Raw genomic sequence first — 19,203 nt, forward strand, 5'->3', positions numbered from 1 at the left:
CTGCATTGCTACAGGAGCGTTGGGTTTAAGAATCGCGGATTTGACCGGCTCGAGGGAACGATGAGTTTTTCAGACCCAACAGAGGGTGATAAAAAAAAGAAATTTTCAAATTTTTTTCAAAAGCGACGAAAAGAAAATAATTTTCTCATTAAAATAATCATTTTTATGAAAAACTCTTGAAAATAAAATTTTGAGTGCTTTTTTCAAAAATAATCTTTATTTTTTAAATTGGTTGGGAGACTTGCATCATCATACAAGTACTTATATCAACAATGGTGACATGATTCCCATAAAGTCACCATTGAGTCACAATTGGTTTTAAATAAACCAAAAAATGGAGTGTCATCATATCATTTCTAATCACCTTTTACATTTACCTTTTACAATTACATTTCCAAATATTTGAAAAACAGAATACCCACTAACCCACTTCTCCCTCACTTTTCCCTCATTAACCACTTTTTCATCTCCCTCATTCCTTTCAAGAAACCGATCGACTGTTTCCATGGCTCATCCCAAGCAACTTGTTCGAAACCCCCATTCTCACTTATGAGGAAGGTCACGCCATTCTCACTCGATTCTCGTTTAATTTTTCCAGGTTCGATCACGAAGCTTTTGACAGCCGCGAGGGTACCCGTATCAGAGCATGATATCATCACATTTAACCATTCCTTGCTTGACTAAGGAACGATTAACCGCATGCACAAGCCGGACCAAGAAAATTCCGACTTAGCCGATGATGCTACCGGACCACAAGTCTCACTTAGACCTACTGCCAACAACCCACGAAGGGCCGAGGATCCTGCTGTTCCAGCCTCCAAACCAGCCGCAACTGCCCCTCCGACCATATCGACATCCCGCCGACACCACCTACAACCATGGGGTATGATTCGGAGGTGTGGTTGTCACTTATGGCTAGCCAATGGGAGGAATGTAACTAGAAGATGGGGACGATGATTGATGCTTTATCCAAGATTACCTAGAGAATCACACAAGTGGAAGATCGAGTTGCCGAACTCACGGCGTGTTGAGAAGTTTGGGATGTATACGCGAGATAGGAACCGGGTCGTGAACAAGTTTCTATCGCACAAGAATATAATGCTATCTTCGGAGATCTCGCGCTTTCCCAGAGGCCTTTGCCATCCCCAAGTCAGACTACGGATGATCAGACGGACCACCACACCGGATGCCATGAGTGAGGCATCCGCTAGTCGGGACGACACGGGTAAATTGGATTGATCATCTTCCTAGGTGTTTCGTTATGACTTTTGAAACTCAAAAACAATATTTTTTTGGATTGGGTGTTTAATATTTTATCCGACCGCCTCTTTTGTGTTCATATATGGCGGTCGTTGATATTTGCTTATGTCTTTTGATAAATTGCTACTCTAACTTACTTTTGTTTCTTATTGGGCGTTGATAATTTATTGGTATATCGTTGGCTTATTCTTCATTTTCAGATGTGATTTCCTTGCCGAAATCTTTGGGTTGCAAAAATAAAAAAGACGTGGGCCATATTTCATTTTTGGCCCAACCACTATCCATTGTTACCAAACCAAATACTTTAAACCTATTACTCCAATGCATACATTGTTCGGTTTACGTTTGGGGGAGGTTGTATGCCAAAGTGTTGAGAAAAAATTCTTAAAGTACCAAATGTCTTCAGAAAATTGGAAGATACAAAAAAATAGAAAAAATAAAGCAAAATACTTTAACCCAAAGACAAAAAGTGAATATCACTTCTTGGGTTTCTTGAAAGTGTAAAAAACACAACAAAAAGATGCGAAAAGTCAAAATCATTCAAAGCAATTGTTGTCATTCTAAGACAAGTTTGGGGGAATTTTTTAGCCAAAAACACTAACCCGATAAAAGTCCCACCGATTAATTTTTGCACCTCGAAGATCAAAGAAGGGAAGTTGCACAACATTTAAGCCGACGAGACTTCAACGCCCCTCTGTAAGTTATGATTTCTTGTTCCTCTTTGTTCATATTCCGTTTATTTTGATTCCTTGAGGACAAGTAATATCTTAAGTTTGGAGGTGTGATAACTCTTATTTTTAAGACTTATTTCCTATTTATTTCCACCATTTTTTTTATTATTAAATACCCAATTTTCTTGTTTTTATTCTTTTATTCCAAAAAGTTGTAAAAAGATGATGAAACACAAAGGAAGAAGTATTATTCCAAAAACCTGTATTTTTCTGACAGCATTGCCCATTGTGGCACCACTGTGGGATGTCTACGAGCCTTGTTGCTGCTTCTTGGGAAACGTGCAACTTGAAGATTCATCCAGATATTTTCTTCAGCTGTATATGAGCTGTTTTCCTTCTTCTATTTTATTCTTATTTGTATTTTTTTAGCTTTGTACTAATTACCCTTAAGGTAATGATTGAGTGTACTTGCCTCCCTTCCTCTCCCCTATATAAAAAGGCTTGGGAATTCATTTTGAACACACACCATGCATGACACAAAACTCCTTTTGTGTCTCATTCTCTCTTTTTCTTAATTATTATTATGCTTTTTAATTTATGTATTTACTTTCTAGTCTAGTATTTTATTTTCTTGTACTTGTAATTTAGTTTTACATTAATACAATTTATATTTCAGAATTATTTTAAGTATTTAAATATTATGTCTAGCTAAATTACTCGTATGGGTGTGGGTGTGAGTTTAACTTAGGATGTTTATATAATATTTGGGTGTTTTTATCTTTTATCACTTTGTAACTTGGTCACTTAAGACGGGACTTAAAATGCGAATAAGCTGATCACTTTGAAGTGTTAATATTAGATCTTAGACCCAGAGATGGGCGGATCCGAAATACGGCTTAAGTGATGTACAAAGAACTCGATAGGGTCTTTGAATAATTACGTGGAGACGCAAATTTTGTATGCATTTAGCTAGGGGTTAAGCAATAGTTTTTTTTTATCACAAAGAAATTTGGGTAAGAATCGCATTCTTTTTACTTTTTAGCTAGATCGGCAAGTTTGAAGTGGTAAACGTAAAAACCTTATAGAATTTTACGAGGCCCGGTTATAAAAGTTCACTTTCGAGATATTGGAGCTTTTATAAACAACTCGTAAAAGTCTAACCATTTTATTGTTAATTTTATCTTAAGCAGCACTTGCACCTATGCCCATTCATTTAATATAAGAAGTTTATTTCGTTATTTCGCTTGTCGGTCTTATTTCGGTCTTTTTATAAACAAAAATCCAACTTTATTTTACATCTCGAAACTCGTGCAAGAAGTTTATGAAAAATCTATGAATCTCAGTAGTACCTTCTATGTGAGAACGATCTCAGTACTTTGTACCACTTTATTACTTGTAAGCGATCATAATGTCGGCGTGCACTTGCACCGCCACTGTGGGGACATACTGCCCACTAGGTGAACACGAACGATCCTAGCCTGTTAGAACCCCACCAAAAACCTAAGGGCCGATTAAGATACTTTGTAACTGGTCCGAGAACAGGTCCCAGGGCGGGCCCAAATTGGTTCGACTTTTTTTAAAGAAAAAATCAATTTTTCACATATAATTTCTCTTTGAAATTTTTTTAAAGAATGCAAAAATGTTATTACAATACACTTTAAAACATGTAATTGGGTCAATAAAATACACTTAAAAATACGTTTTATTATAATTTGTTAAAAACGGAAATCAGAGCCGAAATCGCGAATTATAGCGAGAATAGTAAACGCTTTTTACGTTTCTTCGCTCATATACCATGACTTATATATCATAAAAGGTCAACGAGACAATAAAATGGTCAAAAAAAATGGAAAAAAAAAAACAATCATATGACCGTTCCAACAGCTATAAAAAACGTAACATTTTTTGAAAAAATCGAGTCAGTCCCGGATTAGGCCAATAACCAGTCATGGGCCAGACCGGACCTTGTTATTGGATGAAAGTGTAAGTGGTCCCTAGTCATGCCAGACCCATTTGTCCATCTCTAATACTAACTACTAAGTAGTAGTGATGGCCAAACCGGTCCGGGATCGCCGGACGACCGAAATCTGGGACCGTTTCATGCTTTGGAGCGATTCACGGGATCGAGACCGACCGGGACCGGTTATGGACCGGCCTGGCCTGACCCGAAATTTCAAAAGAAACTAGCCGTTTTGTAGCCGTTTTTGGATTTTTTGCCTTCTAAACACTATAAATATGTGTCTTGGTTGACAGATTTACATACCAAGTTTTCAATTCGCAAAAAAGGCAAAAGAAGAACGTTTCACAATTTTTGGTTTCTCGCTAGATTTTGTGAATTCGACTCGTATTTATTTCTCGTTTCCACTTCACAATTCTCATTTCTTTCTCTCTTTGTCTTACAAAACCGGTGAACGACATGATGCATCAAACGAACAAGTTGTCCAAGTTCTCGTCAAACACGGACGAAAGTACGAGATTTGTAATTCATACAACTTGGTGGTCCTCACGAATGGGAAAATAAAGGCACAATGCAAAATGTATCAAGCTCTCCTTTAAGCCGGAAGAAAATTATACTTTAGGGCGGCACACCGAAATAACATGTCCGGTGTTGAGGTCGGGGGCGATTCAAGCCAACCAATACTTGACACTCAAGGTTAAATATGGTCGTACGATGCCGAGTTGAACCGACAAATGACAACACAATGTGTCATTCAAGTCGGGTTGCCTTTCGAACATTTTGACAACCTCACTTTACGAAGTTGATCCAAAAAACACTACAACCACGATACAAGTCAGTAAGTCGTCAAATCTTTAGACGTGATGCAATTAAAATGTGGAAAATGAGTCGAGCTGAAATGCAACAAATGTTTTCTCTTTTGCCTAACAACATTTTTTTAACGTGTGATGTATGGAGCGCACAATACGGATTGTCAGTTTCTTATATATGTATAACGGCACAATTGATTGAGCCTTCATCGTGGCATTTATTCAAATGTGTAACCACATTAAACCGTTTGGTGCATCACATTCTGATGCACGTCAATTTTCAATTATTAAAAAATGTCTTGCATTTTATAATTCAGCTACTAAAATAATTAGCATTTCATTTGATAACGCTAGTAATAACAATCTATGTGTGGAAAAATTAAAGTGTCATTTGACACATATTTTAAATGGTAAATTATTCCATACACGTTGTTGTGCACACATAATAAATTTAGATGTTCAAGACGGTTTAAATACTTGTAAACATATAATAGATAAGTTTAGACTTATGTTGCGGAGAATTTCACAAAGGATAATAAAATGAATGCGGAATATAGAAAATATTGTGATGACATTGGTTTCAAAGCTTTGTGACCGAGTTTTGATATGCTCGTTAATTGGAATTCGACTTATTTTATGATTGAAAATTTGATAAAACAAAAAAAAAAACATTTTATAGACACTATTACCCGCAAAATTCCATTGAAAATCTTGATTGGACCGTGGTTGAAAGATTGTACGATATTTTAGGCGATTTAAAAAATGCAACAACACTTTTATCCGGTATTTATTGTCCAACAAACGCTTTAGTTTTAAACCAATTATATATTTTTTGGCAAGTAAGATTGTCCAAGACGAAAACCATCACGATTGAGGAAGATTGATGAGTTCAATGAAAAAGAAATTGTTAAAATATTTTATGAGCATCCAATTTGTTTTTCTTTGTGCTGCGGCGTTAAATCCATATTTAAATATTATCGCTGTTGAAATTTTAATTACACAAATATGTGTGGCATTTGGTTTTAGATACGACTACGGATAATTCTTTCTCAACGGAACAAAAACTTTTTGTGAGTCCACAAGTTGATCAATCTTCATAAAATCTTCATACAATCATGGCAGAATCAGATATTCAATAAGAACACTTGAGAGGAGTTGAGAGGATTTGTCAACAAGTCAAAATATATTATGTACGTATGAATTTTACAATTGAGCTCTTCACTTACAATTTACACTAAAGACAAATGCTTTATATAGGGTCAAACTAAAACCTTCTAGTCAAAGTCAACAATACAAGGAAATTCAAACACGATGTCTTTACAATTATAGACAAATATTATCTTTCAAGACGAATACAATTTAGCACTGAAATTCAAACCCAACACTTCTGTTTAATCGTAATTTTCAAGATTTATTTGATCATTATAAACATTTTTATAGAACAGGAAACCAGCAACAAAGCTCTTCAAGTCGTGGGTTTGCGGGTTCTAGTTCTTCTAGTGGTCATCGATAAAGTCGGAAAGAGTTGATGACTAATTTAATGAACGATGTTTTAATTGAATCAAGTAAAAAAAGACAATTTGAAAACGATTTGTGTGAATTAAATATATATATATATATATATGTGTATACTAACTTTATGGCCGCATGCCCTGTAAATGATGTCGAAGATTTTGGAAAAATGGATCTATTAGATTTTTTAAAACAAAAGCAACTTCAATTCCCGGTTTTGGCATGCATAGCACATGATATACTAATAACCCAAGCTAGTACCCTAGTTTCGGAGTCCACTTTTTCTCTTAGTGGCAGGATCATTTCGATATGTCGGACAAGACTAAGCCCAGAGTCCGAGGCGTGTTGTATCTATTTGAAGGATTACTTGGATAACGTTGATAGAATTCAATATACGACATCGTTAGAGTTTAAGATTAAAGGCGGTGGAAGAGAGAGAATTTGGAAGAAAATGAAATCGCTATGAGACTAAGCATGCTGCCAACTACCGATACCGACAACACTTACTCACAATATGACGATGATGAGGAACTCAACATTGATGACTTTGATGACCAAGAGGCTATTAGAAGAATTCAAGAGACCGGAACTCTTCAAATCAATCCGGCATGAAATAAGATGATGATTGATGAATAAGTGTATTTTCAAATAATTTTATAATGTATTTTTGTAAGATAATGTAATTTTAATTATAATAATACGTATTTTTAAAGTGTATTTGAATAACTCAATTACAAATTTTATAATATATATTAAAAATATATATCATTAAAAATTTATAAAAAAATTATTTTTTAATGGTAGGGACCGGTTGGGACCGGCCAACTGTGACCGGTTATAACTCACCTTAATCGGGCTCAACATTTTTTGACTGGGACCGGTTACGCCTGGACCAGTTATGTCCGGCACTGTTGAGGCCCGGGACCTGTTTTTTGCCATCACTACTACGTAGTAACGCCTAACTATTTCCACCTACAAATAGTATGAAAATCATATTGTAAAACTCAATGGACTAGAGAAAACCTTGAAAAAAACCGAAGAAACTACAAAAAAAATGAATAAAAATATATATCAAAAAGGATGTCAAATTAAAGATAATAAAGTGATTGTTTTTTTAATTTATTTTGCTCCATTTTTTTGGTATTTCGCTAATTTCCGAATTAAAAATTAGGAGGAAATATTTGTATTTCTTTTAAAAAAAATCACATCCGTTTAATCATCTCAATTCAATGGTTTGAACGAGTTCGGCGGTTCTTTTTTCAGGTTCTCTCCCGAGCTCATTCCTCCGACACTCCTAGGTTCATTATTCATCAGGAGTCGCATTCTGCTTTGACAAACCACCAAATCCGTCAACCATCCGACACATGTTACCTGTCATTGGTTTATTTCAACTCTCTCCAGCATACAAACTAGGGTTGAATCACTTCTTACAACATCATGCAATAATTAAAGCAATCATCCCTACAGGTACAGGCTACAGAGAAGACCCATATCAATAGTAATCACATACCTACCTCAACTATTTTCCCCATCACTGGACCAACCAAGTTTCTACTTTTAATGTGGCATCAGCATTCAGCCCAAAGGGAATTTCCAGGGTCACTTAATGCCTTGTGAAACATCTAATACCCCGTTTACCAACAATTACCAGGTAAGAGTCATCACCTTCACTCAACAAGTAACATTTTCGGTTAGCATTAGTATAAGCGTCTCTTATCCTCTCTTGCCTTAGCCCGCATAAGAGCCACAATCCTCACTGGAAGAGAGGCGGTAAGTGTTTGATAAACAACCCTTAAATGTCATGTTTGAATTTCACTAGACGCTATCAATCCTTTTAGGGTCAGGCCATGCCTGTTGGCCCCAAGTCCTAATGCTTGTGTGGCCCGTTGCATAAATTCTTTTTTTTTTTTTTTTGTAACCATACCCAGCTCATCGACCTTCTAGTAAAGCTAAGCAGCTAACACCTTAAAGAAATTGAATATTCAGACCAGCTTATGTGCACCTCAACTAATCCCATAAGACTCTGAAGTTAGAACCAGTGATGTCCAAACCCAAAGTCTTACCGGTTAAGATACCTCTCAGGATTTAATTCCATCATCCTACAAGCATATCTAAATGCATGGAAGTTCCCATATCAACCCAGTTTGTAGGAAAGGCAGATAATCAATAAACTGAAATTCCTGAGGGCTAACTCGGATCTTGGGTTTGCCTCCTAGAGGTCACCAATTCAAGTCCCCCTAGGGCTGTTGGCCGTAAAATTTTGGGTCAGTCGAGCAAGCTGGTGCAGATATCCACGGTTACAAAAATAAAATAAAAAAACAAAATGAAAAAACTACCTCCCAAGTGCAGAGATAAAGCCAATGCATAAGCTCAAGATGATGTCACTCTGCATTTGATAATACCTGTTCAGCAAAAATTCACTTGTAAAAGAACCGGAGTTGTATCTATGATTCTTCAAAAGGGAAGGCAGAATATAATACTATCTTTCACAAAAGAAGGCATGCAACAGGAGATGTAAGATAAAGCATAAGATTATGGCTTGGCGGTTGTTGATCGTTTCTTTGAGACTACTTGTTTCTTATCGGCATCTGCAGCCTTTCTCTTGTCTTTTTTCTCTCTTTTTTTCAAAGAAGTCATACGGGCCTTCAAAATGGTAGCATAAGATGCTTGAAAGCGTTGATGGTCCTTTGTTCCAACCTGTTATCAAGGAAATCAATCAGCATAACATCCATTGTGATCTAGAAGGAGAAAGATCATCCAGCACTGCAAATAGTTAGCATTTTACATCATATATAATTTCAAATAACTGTTACATATTAATATATTATAACAACATAACAGTCAATCTAGTGATATATATATATATATATATATATTCCAACTTTTTCAAGAAGAATCATTCATCCAAAAAGGAAACCGGAATGAGTACAAAGGACGGGTGTTTTTACAGAACTCAATAGTTTTTTATTGTTTATACCAAGTCTAAATCCCACCAAGAATGGATGAATGAGCTTGCGGCATACATCCTTCTCGGAAACATTTATCTGTATATAACCTGTCATAGACGAATCCTAGAATCTAGGATCTTGGTTTTTAATGAAAAACAAGTACCTGAAGTAACTGGTCAACCTAATTAAAAGTGATTTTCTTTTAATAATAATCTTTAAACAAGATCCTAGAGCCATCCAAGTTACATACGAGCAAGTCTCAAATAACACCCATCCCAATAACTAACACCATCAGTTTCGCAGCCAACTACTCTTTCACACATTTTATAATCATTTTACGCAGCATTTGCTTAACCTTACAAGTTTAGCACTTGGTTACTTGTCAAACTAATCTGAGAGGTGTGGCGACTCCTCCACGACTTCTAGGCAGTATCAGTGACTATAGAAGACTTCCACATCCTGAACATTGTTTCTGACAAACATTTCCATTATACCAAGGAACTGCTTCGAAGTTAAGAATTAACATTATAATAAAATCAAAACCCCGAGAGTTCCACAAAATATATACGCATTGACATTGCAGATCTCCCTGCCAATTCTTCAAGGAAAAAAATGAGTTAAGAAGAATTTAGACTTGTAATTGTGGGAGAGATCGGGACAAAATCAGAAAATTTCGTCTCTCAATGATGCTAATGATAGAACTTCCATTTTAAGCCTAGTGGTGCTTTCCAGATTTGCACATATAATTCCTTGATGACAGAGATAGAGCTTAAGTTTCAAATCTAGCAGTGAACTCCAACATCACACAGATAATTCACTGATTCCTCCCTACTGGTTCTTGCCATTCAGCCCCCCTTAGAATGGTTTCACCAAAATCTCAATCTCTCTATTTTTGCGAACACTTCAATATCAAATCAATACAAATTTCTAAATTGACCAAGGAATCTTCTGTTCATAAAAATATTTCATCAAAATCTCACTATCTCTATCTTGTTGCTTTTATCTTCACACTTCTCACATTTCATAACATCAACAATCATGGTGCATCATGTCATTAAACCAAACCAAACCAAACCAAACCCATGCCATTAAGACGAAGCAGATCTTAAAATAATATGCCTTTTTTTACTTTATTCCACATGATGTCTCTCTAACAGTTGCTAACAAGGATACCTGGGACACATCACCAACACTCCAATGTGACTTTGGTAAAGCCTGCATGCACCTACAGGCAATATATTCATTTAAGCTTGGGATGAGCCCAAGTGAAAACATTGATAACCAGGAATTCAGAATATGGTATTTAATGAGAATGGTGTCAACATTTGGGTTGGTCTCTGAAGCAATTTGCTCCACAGGGCTCCTATAAAAGCCTAATTTTTCAGGCTACATGAATCTAACCATGGAACCTTGATATGCAATGAAACCTTAGGGAAGACCATGCCCAACGTAACAAAGGCATTTTGCCATTTTCGGGTCACTTTCAAAGAGAGGATGAAAGGAGTCCATATAAGATAATGAAGTATTCAGATTTTGGAAATAAAATGTCAAATGAGCAACATCAAACTGGTCAAGTACTAACATCCTACACTTCTCACTTCTAAACTACCTACGAGATTATCCATCCACACAAATAAAACAATTTAATACTAGTCCCCACATACTGTAGAGCAAGATGTTGAGTGAATAAAAGATATATAGAATGAATAAGCCAGTGTTGTACAATATGTTGATGACTTAAGGTGGATGGTTTTTCAAATCGATTTAGGAGACAATGAGGCAAGCCCCATTAAAATGGTCTTATTATTTCCGAGGTAGACCTTTAAATGCATATGCTATAAGAGGACTTCTACCAGAGGGGGTCGTCAAGAGAATAAAGGTCAGCCAAGATTGCTGCGAAACTAGGAAGCAGTGAAGAAGACTTGAACCAGTGCCGAGTGGATTACACATAAGGACTTAGCTTTAGATATGACTGCATGGAAAGATATCATTCATGTCATAGAACATGTGGAGGTTTGTCATTATGGTTCATATTATTTTCATTCTTAGCCTACCACGATTGACTTGCAATAAGAAAGTTGTCGGTTGTAATGCTCCAAGCCCAAAGCAAAACAAACTAGCCCAATAACCTCCAAGAAAACTAAAATCATGGTGGAAACTTATTAGTAGTACACTACTAGGAGCTTACAAGGGAATCACAATATCACTCGCATGCAATGTAGAATGGAATGTCACAGACACTCCCACTTACATTACTTGGTGTAGCACAAAGTTCTTTCGCCATATCTCGGAAAGAGCAAGTAAAAGGAAAACCTTATCAAGATGAGAAATAACAACGCATAATGACACCCTTCCCCACTCCCTCCAAAACACACATTGATGAAGACACCAAAAAAGAAACTGATAAAACATGAAGTAACAAGGTATTGATTCAAGAATAAATATTACCAAATTTAAAGATCAAGGCAATAATACTAAAACCGATTCTCGTCTTCTAAGCATGAGTTGTTGAGTTAGTATGGTTTTTTTTTGTTAACTGTGGGTGTGTGGTCCAACTTGCGTGCACCTCGACTAATCCCAGGGCCCTGGACAACAACCAGAAAAACCCCCGGTGGTATTGCAAGACTCGAACCAGTGACCTCTGTGGAGAATCCCCAAAGACGACCCAATCCTTATTGCCAGTTGAGCTAACCCCACAAGGTTAGGATGGATAGAAGTTAACAAAGTTGGTTAAGAAACCACCTTGTTACATTACACTTACCTACTTGAGTGGCAGAAGACCGACAAAATGAAATTTATACACTAAGTTCCAACTTCATGAATGCTTCAAAGACAAAAGAAAAACTCCACAGTTTTAACCTATTTACTTCTATCAACTTCTCTATTTTGGTTCCCTCATAATCCCCCAAGAATTCAGACTCCAAAGTAGTAACCTTCATAGATCCAAAAGGGCATATACTAAGGTTTGCTAAGTCATCCATTCAGTATTAACACTCGTTTACCATAATTTGTGTTTGAACATACTTTGGTCGGTTCTCTCTTATTGGCCTGTCAAAAAGTGATAGCAAAAAGAACGTAAACAGAAAGTTTTTGTCAACTAGCAAGTCATTTGGTTTGTCTAAACCATGGATAATCCACCAGCACCAAAGGTAAATCCCCTGTGTTCAAACTTTCAATGAACTTGGTAGGAACTACACACCTAAGCAAACACCAGGGCCAGAAACAATATCTAATAAAGTGGTAGTGCAAATGAAATATATGGTTTGATGTCATCCAATGATACTAAAGACGCCATAAGCAAAAGAAACAACAACCAACCAAAAAGACAGCTACCATAGCCTTCTAAAAGAAATTAAGTTAACAATGAAAAACATTTCAGTTTAAAGTAAGGAAAAGAAGAAAAGTTAAGTTTAAACTAATCACCAGTGTGGAAATGTTCTTCTTGCCATCAGTTGCCCTAACAAGACATTTGTACTCAAGTTCTTTACCAGCAGTTGTCATCTTATTCCTCTGCACCTTAGACTTATCAGATGCTGGGGAATAGTTAACAAATTTACAATCAATGTCTTGAAAGACAAAAGTAGCCAGAGCAACAAATTCGAAATCAGGGAAGCAAAAAGAACAAAGAACAAACTTACAGTGTTTGAGAGTAACCCACACAGAGCCTTTTTCTGTAGTGTGCTCAAACATGCTAGTTAGTTCATTGAGAAATGGGTCAAGCTGTAAGCGTACCTAGCATCATTAAATATAACAAGCAATTCAGGCATGTTCCAAATACAAGACTTGTTGCCTTTAAATTGTAATATAACCATGTTTAAATAACAAAGGAGGGGAAGACCACAGGGTGGTACAAGGGAATATGGTGACAACTTACATTGACCTAAATGGCAAAATTAATTGCTCGCAACACACAAAGATGTCTCCTAAAGCAATATTCGTTCACTTAAAGAGCCATGCCAAAAGTTGTGAGGGCATATGGGACAACACGCATCATTACACCTTCCATAATGCTTCCTCCGTCTAGTACCACTAGCATGATTGGCTTAAAAGCCTAAATCTAGCATGCATATAGCTCATTAAAATTGTCTTGCATCCACAAGATTTTACCTTCCAGGAGACCCTCCAAAAATACAAACAATTAAAATAGTAGCAACTAGGAAAAGTTATATACTTATATAAACAGTCTTCATTATAGGCTATAAATAATTAAAGAAATAACTAAGATTAAGATGCACTGTAACCATCTATTAATCTATTCTACAAAGATTTCAACACAGAAAGATGGATAACTTATAAGCTCCATAGTGTTAAACTAGCTCCCAGAGGTCTAACAGCTCTGAACTGGACAACCATGATCATAATATAACACACAAAGCTACTGATGTCGTCCAGAGAAGAAAATATAATGTGACATTATTCGCAATGAGCTGGAAAAACTCCCACATATGAGAATCATCATTATAATCCCATCTGATCTACACAAGTGCGTTGTAAAAGTAAAAGATAAGTTAACCAAATATCAACTCTGGGGAGTTAGTTTAATTGCAATCGGCTGATTATGTTAGGAATGCACCTTTGACTTACTAAGGCTATGTATGAGAATTTTGTTACATTAGTGAAATTAATCATTATTTTGCTGATTCACAGACCTATATATAAGGGAAATTAGTGAGGATAAATATTGGTTGTAAAAGAACAAATATAATGAGAAATTATCTCTCTAAATAGTGGTCTGAAAATTTTGACCCGCATTAGTGGAGAAACTCATTAAAATTTATGTTCTATCCATGAACCAAATCAACATGGTTTTACTACAGTGTTTATGGAATTTGTGAGAGCACATCAAGTCATGGAGGATTCTAGCTTTAAGCCCCTCAGCAACCCCTTTGGTGGAAGAGCATCAGAAGCCTTAAGAACATAATGAGACCTGCATGTAGTCTATGCTAGGTTGTTCTGTTCCTTGTTGATAGTTTTGTAGCCAACCCTTTCACCTGAGGTCAACAGCTTTAACAATCTGAAGGTTACTGCTTCTCAGATGGACACCCATTTGTTCAGGATCATGAATCAACACTTAGTAAGGCTTTATGATAGGTTTGACAGCATTAATTTCATATGCAGGCAAGGCAAAGTGAAGTTCCTCCTTATTGTCCTCAAAGTAGACTGTGGAATGCAAGCACCTGTTCATTCTGCAGTTGGCTTTAAATGGAGCAGGGCCAAGGTCTTCCGTAATTGGAGGAAGACCTGTATGCTATTGTTAAAAATCCAAGGGCAATCTAGAATCTCCACAAGTACAATAATAGAACGGTTTTTAAAAGGAGCACCAACTATCTAGTTTATAAAATATTTAGATTTGAAGGTGTTTGATAACAAGTCAATGTTAGAAGAAGTGCTCGAGTTGCAGGCTTTATAGTGAACAAATGAAATTGTTGCTGATCATCATGGTTTGCCAGTTGAAGGTAATTGTGTCCCTCACACAGATTTTTCCTAGAAAGTTCTACACAAGTCTGAGGATTACAAACTAGACTAGATCATGAAGCATCTCGACACCGGGTAGGAAAAGAGAAAGCATGATTAAAAATCCGTCATCCAAGGACAGTCCCCTGTTAATCATACTAAGAAGGTTCTTCTAATGGTAAGCATAACAAAACATCAAGAACTGCAATGTCATTGTTAAGAACAACATTCAAACCTTAAAAAATCAGGAAAAAGAAAAGCATTTCTAAAAAACCAGCACGTGGAGAGAAGTAACTCCATGCTAGAGTGAAAAGGCCATCACAGCAGCATATTTATTGTGGTTTGTGGAAAAGGTGCTAGACCTCAATGAATGCGTGCACAGAGGCAAATCCAGAAAAACTTCCAAGCAGGGACACAAAATAATCAGCATAAATATGAAATAAAATGAAAATTAACTATAAAAGTATGGTTTCATTAGAAATGACAAACAATTGGTTTTTCACAACATACAAGTGGGTTTTTCCTTCTTTTCTTGTTACCAAAAAATTGAGAGATGCAAAGGAATTTGAACTTCCAACCTCTAATGCCACATGCAATGCCACTACCAGTAGGTTGCAGCCACTTTTTGTTAATTTAAGGGATCAAACATCAATTTAAAGCGGGTGCATCCTTAGACCACCAAAAAACTTACCACTATGTCGCACAATAGAGCGGGTACACGGTCTTCTTGAATATCCCCCTGTGTGTGCTTCTTTATAGATGCATACGTTCTGCAATTATTACTTTACCAGTCCTACAGCATGGTTCTTCAACCCTAGAGTAGTCGTTCATGTGTGTGGTAGAGATAATAAAGTAAATGAGTTTCTTAAATCCTACTATAAGAGGCTACTTGAATAACTTGTAGCTATAACATGAGAAGAAATTGGCACCTAGTGACAGGAGTTTAATGCACTCCCATGGACACAGGCATACGAGGTGACGTGCAATGTGAAAGGCACATGGCACGAATAGGTGCAGTTTGGGCTTTGCTCGTTGTGTGGACCCTCACTCTAAGCTACGACATTTATTTTTTGTTCAATATAGAACCAAAAAGAATTGTTACTACTATTTACAGTAATCCTAACTTTAAAATATCAGCAGATAATGATTGACTGATGAGGTATAATGGTGGTTATAAACCAAGCTACTTGATTTTCAAGATCTGATTTCGGATCTCCATCATTTCCAATAACCTTATTTCCTCATTCTTTTTAATACATATAACTAACTACTGAAAATATTGAAGTGAAAGGTATTGGCAAGGAGTAACATAGACATAAAACACACAAAGGTCTCGTCATGGCTAAAGGTTTGTGCTGCTCTTTTGACAAAGATATTGTTCAAGAGCTCGAAGCAGTACGCCTCCAGGATTTGATTCGATGTGCATCACAAATTGAATCAATAATGATAACAAATCTATGCTAGTTCAGTTGATACACAAAGAAAAAGATGATGAAGACGCAGAAAGAATTCCCTAGGTTTTTTAGTGTGTACAAATCTACTCAACAAGTATTCGATTTCCAAATATCAGGGATGTAGGGTTATCAAAACTCATAAGGTATCAAATTCAATTAATCAAATATATTGTATTCACAACCACGGACCACCATTATCCTTTCCAATCAGCCTCTCTTTGTGATATTTCAACAAACCTTTTACTTTTAGCTTGAACAACAGCAACAAAGGAAACTAAGGCTGCTCAGCTTTCAAGTGTTATCGAACAATGCCAATGCACCTTTGATGTCACACACTGCCTACTGCAGTCATCACTCCCCCAGCCTAATGCATGTGCATGCTAAGGGTTAAAGGATTCAATGTTAGCCAAAATCACAAACTAAACCGCCCCTGATCAATTCCACTTTTTACGAAATTGAACCATGCATGAACCAACTTGATCCTCTTCCCCAAGGATCCCCGATACATGATTTCTTTTTCATATAGATAGATACAGGATCTATGGGGTAATTACCTTGGGCATGTGGTAATACATCTAAGAAATTATTCCATCGAACATACTCCCCCCCCCCCCCCCCTTGGCGGGATACTTAACGCGTTAGCTACAGCACTGCACGGGTTGCAGGCTGCAACTCGCCTGCATGAAGTGCGAATCGCTAGTAATCGCTGGTAACCGAAACAATCGAGAATCTAAACCATGGTTCAAATAAACATTAAATAAGTATCAATGCAAATATAAACAAAACTCAAAGCTAGTGCTATGCAATGACACCACAAACCAAAAACTAAAGGTAAACAGCAACTGCAAATAACAAATTGAGTTAAAAAAAAAATGACCAACAAATGCACATGGATGCTCAAATTACCAGCTATATATTCAATATCAGCAAACAACAATGTGTCGCAACATTTACCATGGGCAAGAGCTCATGTCATGAAAATGAGACTACTGCTAAAAAGGCTAGTTTTTAAGGGCTATACAAATTGCCAACATCATAAAAAAAATGATGGCCACAGTTCCAAATTATCAATTGATCCGAGAATACTAATGATTTTCCTGTTCCAGCATACTTGCAAAATAGTTACATTAATAGGATTCAAAAAACAACATCATAACACAAAAAGGAATTAAGGATCCCTAACTCATGGTAGACCATACATCAACATGCCTTAGAAGCAAATAACCAAAAGGATTCTTTTGAATTCAGCAACGCCATCCAAACCTAGTGGCTACACTAAGATTAGAACACTGACTGGTACTTTAAATTTGGCAGCAAACTCAAGAGTTAACAATGGTGGATCTCAGCAACAAGCAAATACGATTAAACGAAGAGAAAAAAGGATGAATCAATTACCATAAGGAATCGCCCGGAGGATCGAGTAGGCTGTCGCCGTTCGCTGAATCGAGGAAGAGCAGGGCTGAATCGTCAGCGTCAAGGTCGAAGGCTGTAGACTGGCGATGGAAATCAGGGTTTCTCTAATGGGGGCTTGTTATACGTTTGCCAAAATTAATGTTGATTATGAATTTGTTTTTTTATTATTATTTTGGAATCAAAATGAAACGAAAAGTAACGAGTTGAAATACAAAACATTGGTTAGAAGAATAAAATAGCAATTTATCTTTATAAATTTTATATTATAATTAACGTTGTATATTGTAAGGATTGGATCAGATCAAATTGCCGAATCTGAATCTAATTGGGTATCAAGTAACATAACTTACATACGAACCAATCCTTGTTTCTTCGGATATTGTGTTTCAGGTAGGGTATGGACCAGGGGAGGATCAAGGAGAATTTTTTTTGTTGTTGCACCATAGCACACAACCAAACAAAATCGTAACAGCCTTAAGGAACTTGGAACAAAATTACACTAAATCTGATTTTCTTTTGTGGTTCACAGGTACCCACTGGAACCCCCTAAATCAGCCCTTGATATGCACTGGTTTCAGGCCTTTTCATTAGAAAACTAATATAGAAAGAAAACAAGAAAAAACAAGTTCTACTTCGAGAGCAAGCATCTATCATATTTCTGGCTGCGACCATGGCTAAGGCTAAATTGTGTTTACAAAGAATCATGACTAGGGTTGTCACTACTCGATCTCTCCATCCATATGAATGTCGACACCAGACTTAATTTTAGAAACTTAATCAATTTAATAAAAACAAATTTGTAACGTACATAACCTTTGAAAATTCATGCATCTAGCATTGACATCAAAACAATCCTCTCCACAAGGAATAGTTAAGATTTGGATTATTAACGGATGTGATATTTGCTCAATATAAAATATTAGTATCATTCGAAATTTCAGGTCTTCGGGTGGGGTTTAGCAAGCTTAACCCGGTCTATTAATCTGAAACAAAAATGTTGGCTTCGGATATCAGATTTCTACTTGGGTCAGATGTCCAAACAAGATAGCAACTCAGGTCGGTTGGATGGGTATTTCCGTAATACCTTTAATCTTCTAGTTGTGTGGTTATTTAAAGGTCCACGGGTATGTTTTGTTACCTTCCCTATATTTGGTTATGGCATGTTTGGTTTGAAGTTGGTTTTATATGTTCTTCATGTTTAAATAACATAATTTAGAAGCTTCACTCCATGGGTTGAGTTCTCGAGTCTTTGAAATCTTTATATTCAATTTTCTTTGTCTTGAAAATCTTCGTAAAATTTTGAGTTCTTAAATTATGAAGAAGGTTGATATTTTAGTTCTATGATTTAATGTTTGATTGCCAAAGTAATTATCGTGTTCTAAGTTCTAGTTTTTGTGAGTTGCTTGGTAAAATTCTGGATCTGAAGCAGGTTTAAGGGCTAGTTGGATTTTGGTTTGAAACATAGGTTGTGCAGGGGAGAACTGAACCTGGAAATCACATTCCAGCGTGGAATGTGACTTCCATGCGACCTAGGTCGTATCAAGGTCGCATTCTGCACTGTTTTGTGATTTTTCGTTTTTGTTTTGAGCCGTTTTGGGGTCTTTTGATGTATCGTTTAAGTGCCTTAGAATGTGTTAAGAGTTATGGTGAAGTTTAATTGCATAGATTGTGATGTGTCTTTATATGATTCAGATTCACGTGTTCGATATCAAAGTTCGTTACTGA

General features: G+C 36.4%; 1 protein-coding gene across 1 annotated transcript; it reads right to left on the reverse strand.

The window, feature by feature from the left end:
- Nucleotides 1–8,533: 8,533 nt before the first annotated feature.
- LOC112527148 (signal recognition particle 14 kDa protein) lies at nucleotides 8,534–17,615 on the reverse strand. Its single transcript, XM_025137602.1, has 4 exons — nucleotides 17,461–17,615; nucleotides 12,796–12,889; nucleotides 12,581–12,690; nucleotides 8,534–8,906 (listed from the first exon to the last, which is right to left on the reverse strand). The coding sequence occupies exons 1-4, from the start codon at nucleotides 17,461–17,463 to the stop codon at nucleotides 8,742–8,744; spliced, it is 372 nt and encodes a 123-aa protein (XP_024993370.1). The 5' UTR covers nucleotides 17,464–17,615; the 3' UTR covers nucleotides 8,534–8,741.
- Between the last annotated feature and the right edge of the window lie 1,588 nt (nucleotides 17,616–19,203).

The sequence above is a fragment of the Cynara cardunculus genome (genome assembly GCF_001531365.2).
Source record: "Cynara cardunculus var. scolymus isolate 2C chromosome LG 1, CcrdV1, whole genome shotgun sequence".
NCBI lineage: Eukaryota > Viridiplantae > Streptophyta > Magnoliopsida > Asterales > Asteraceae > Cynara > Cynara cardunculus.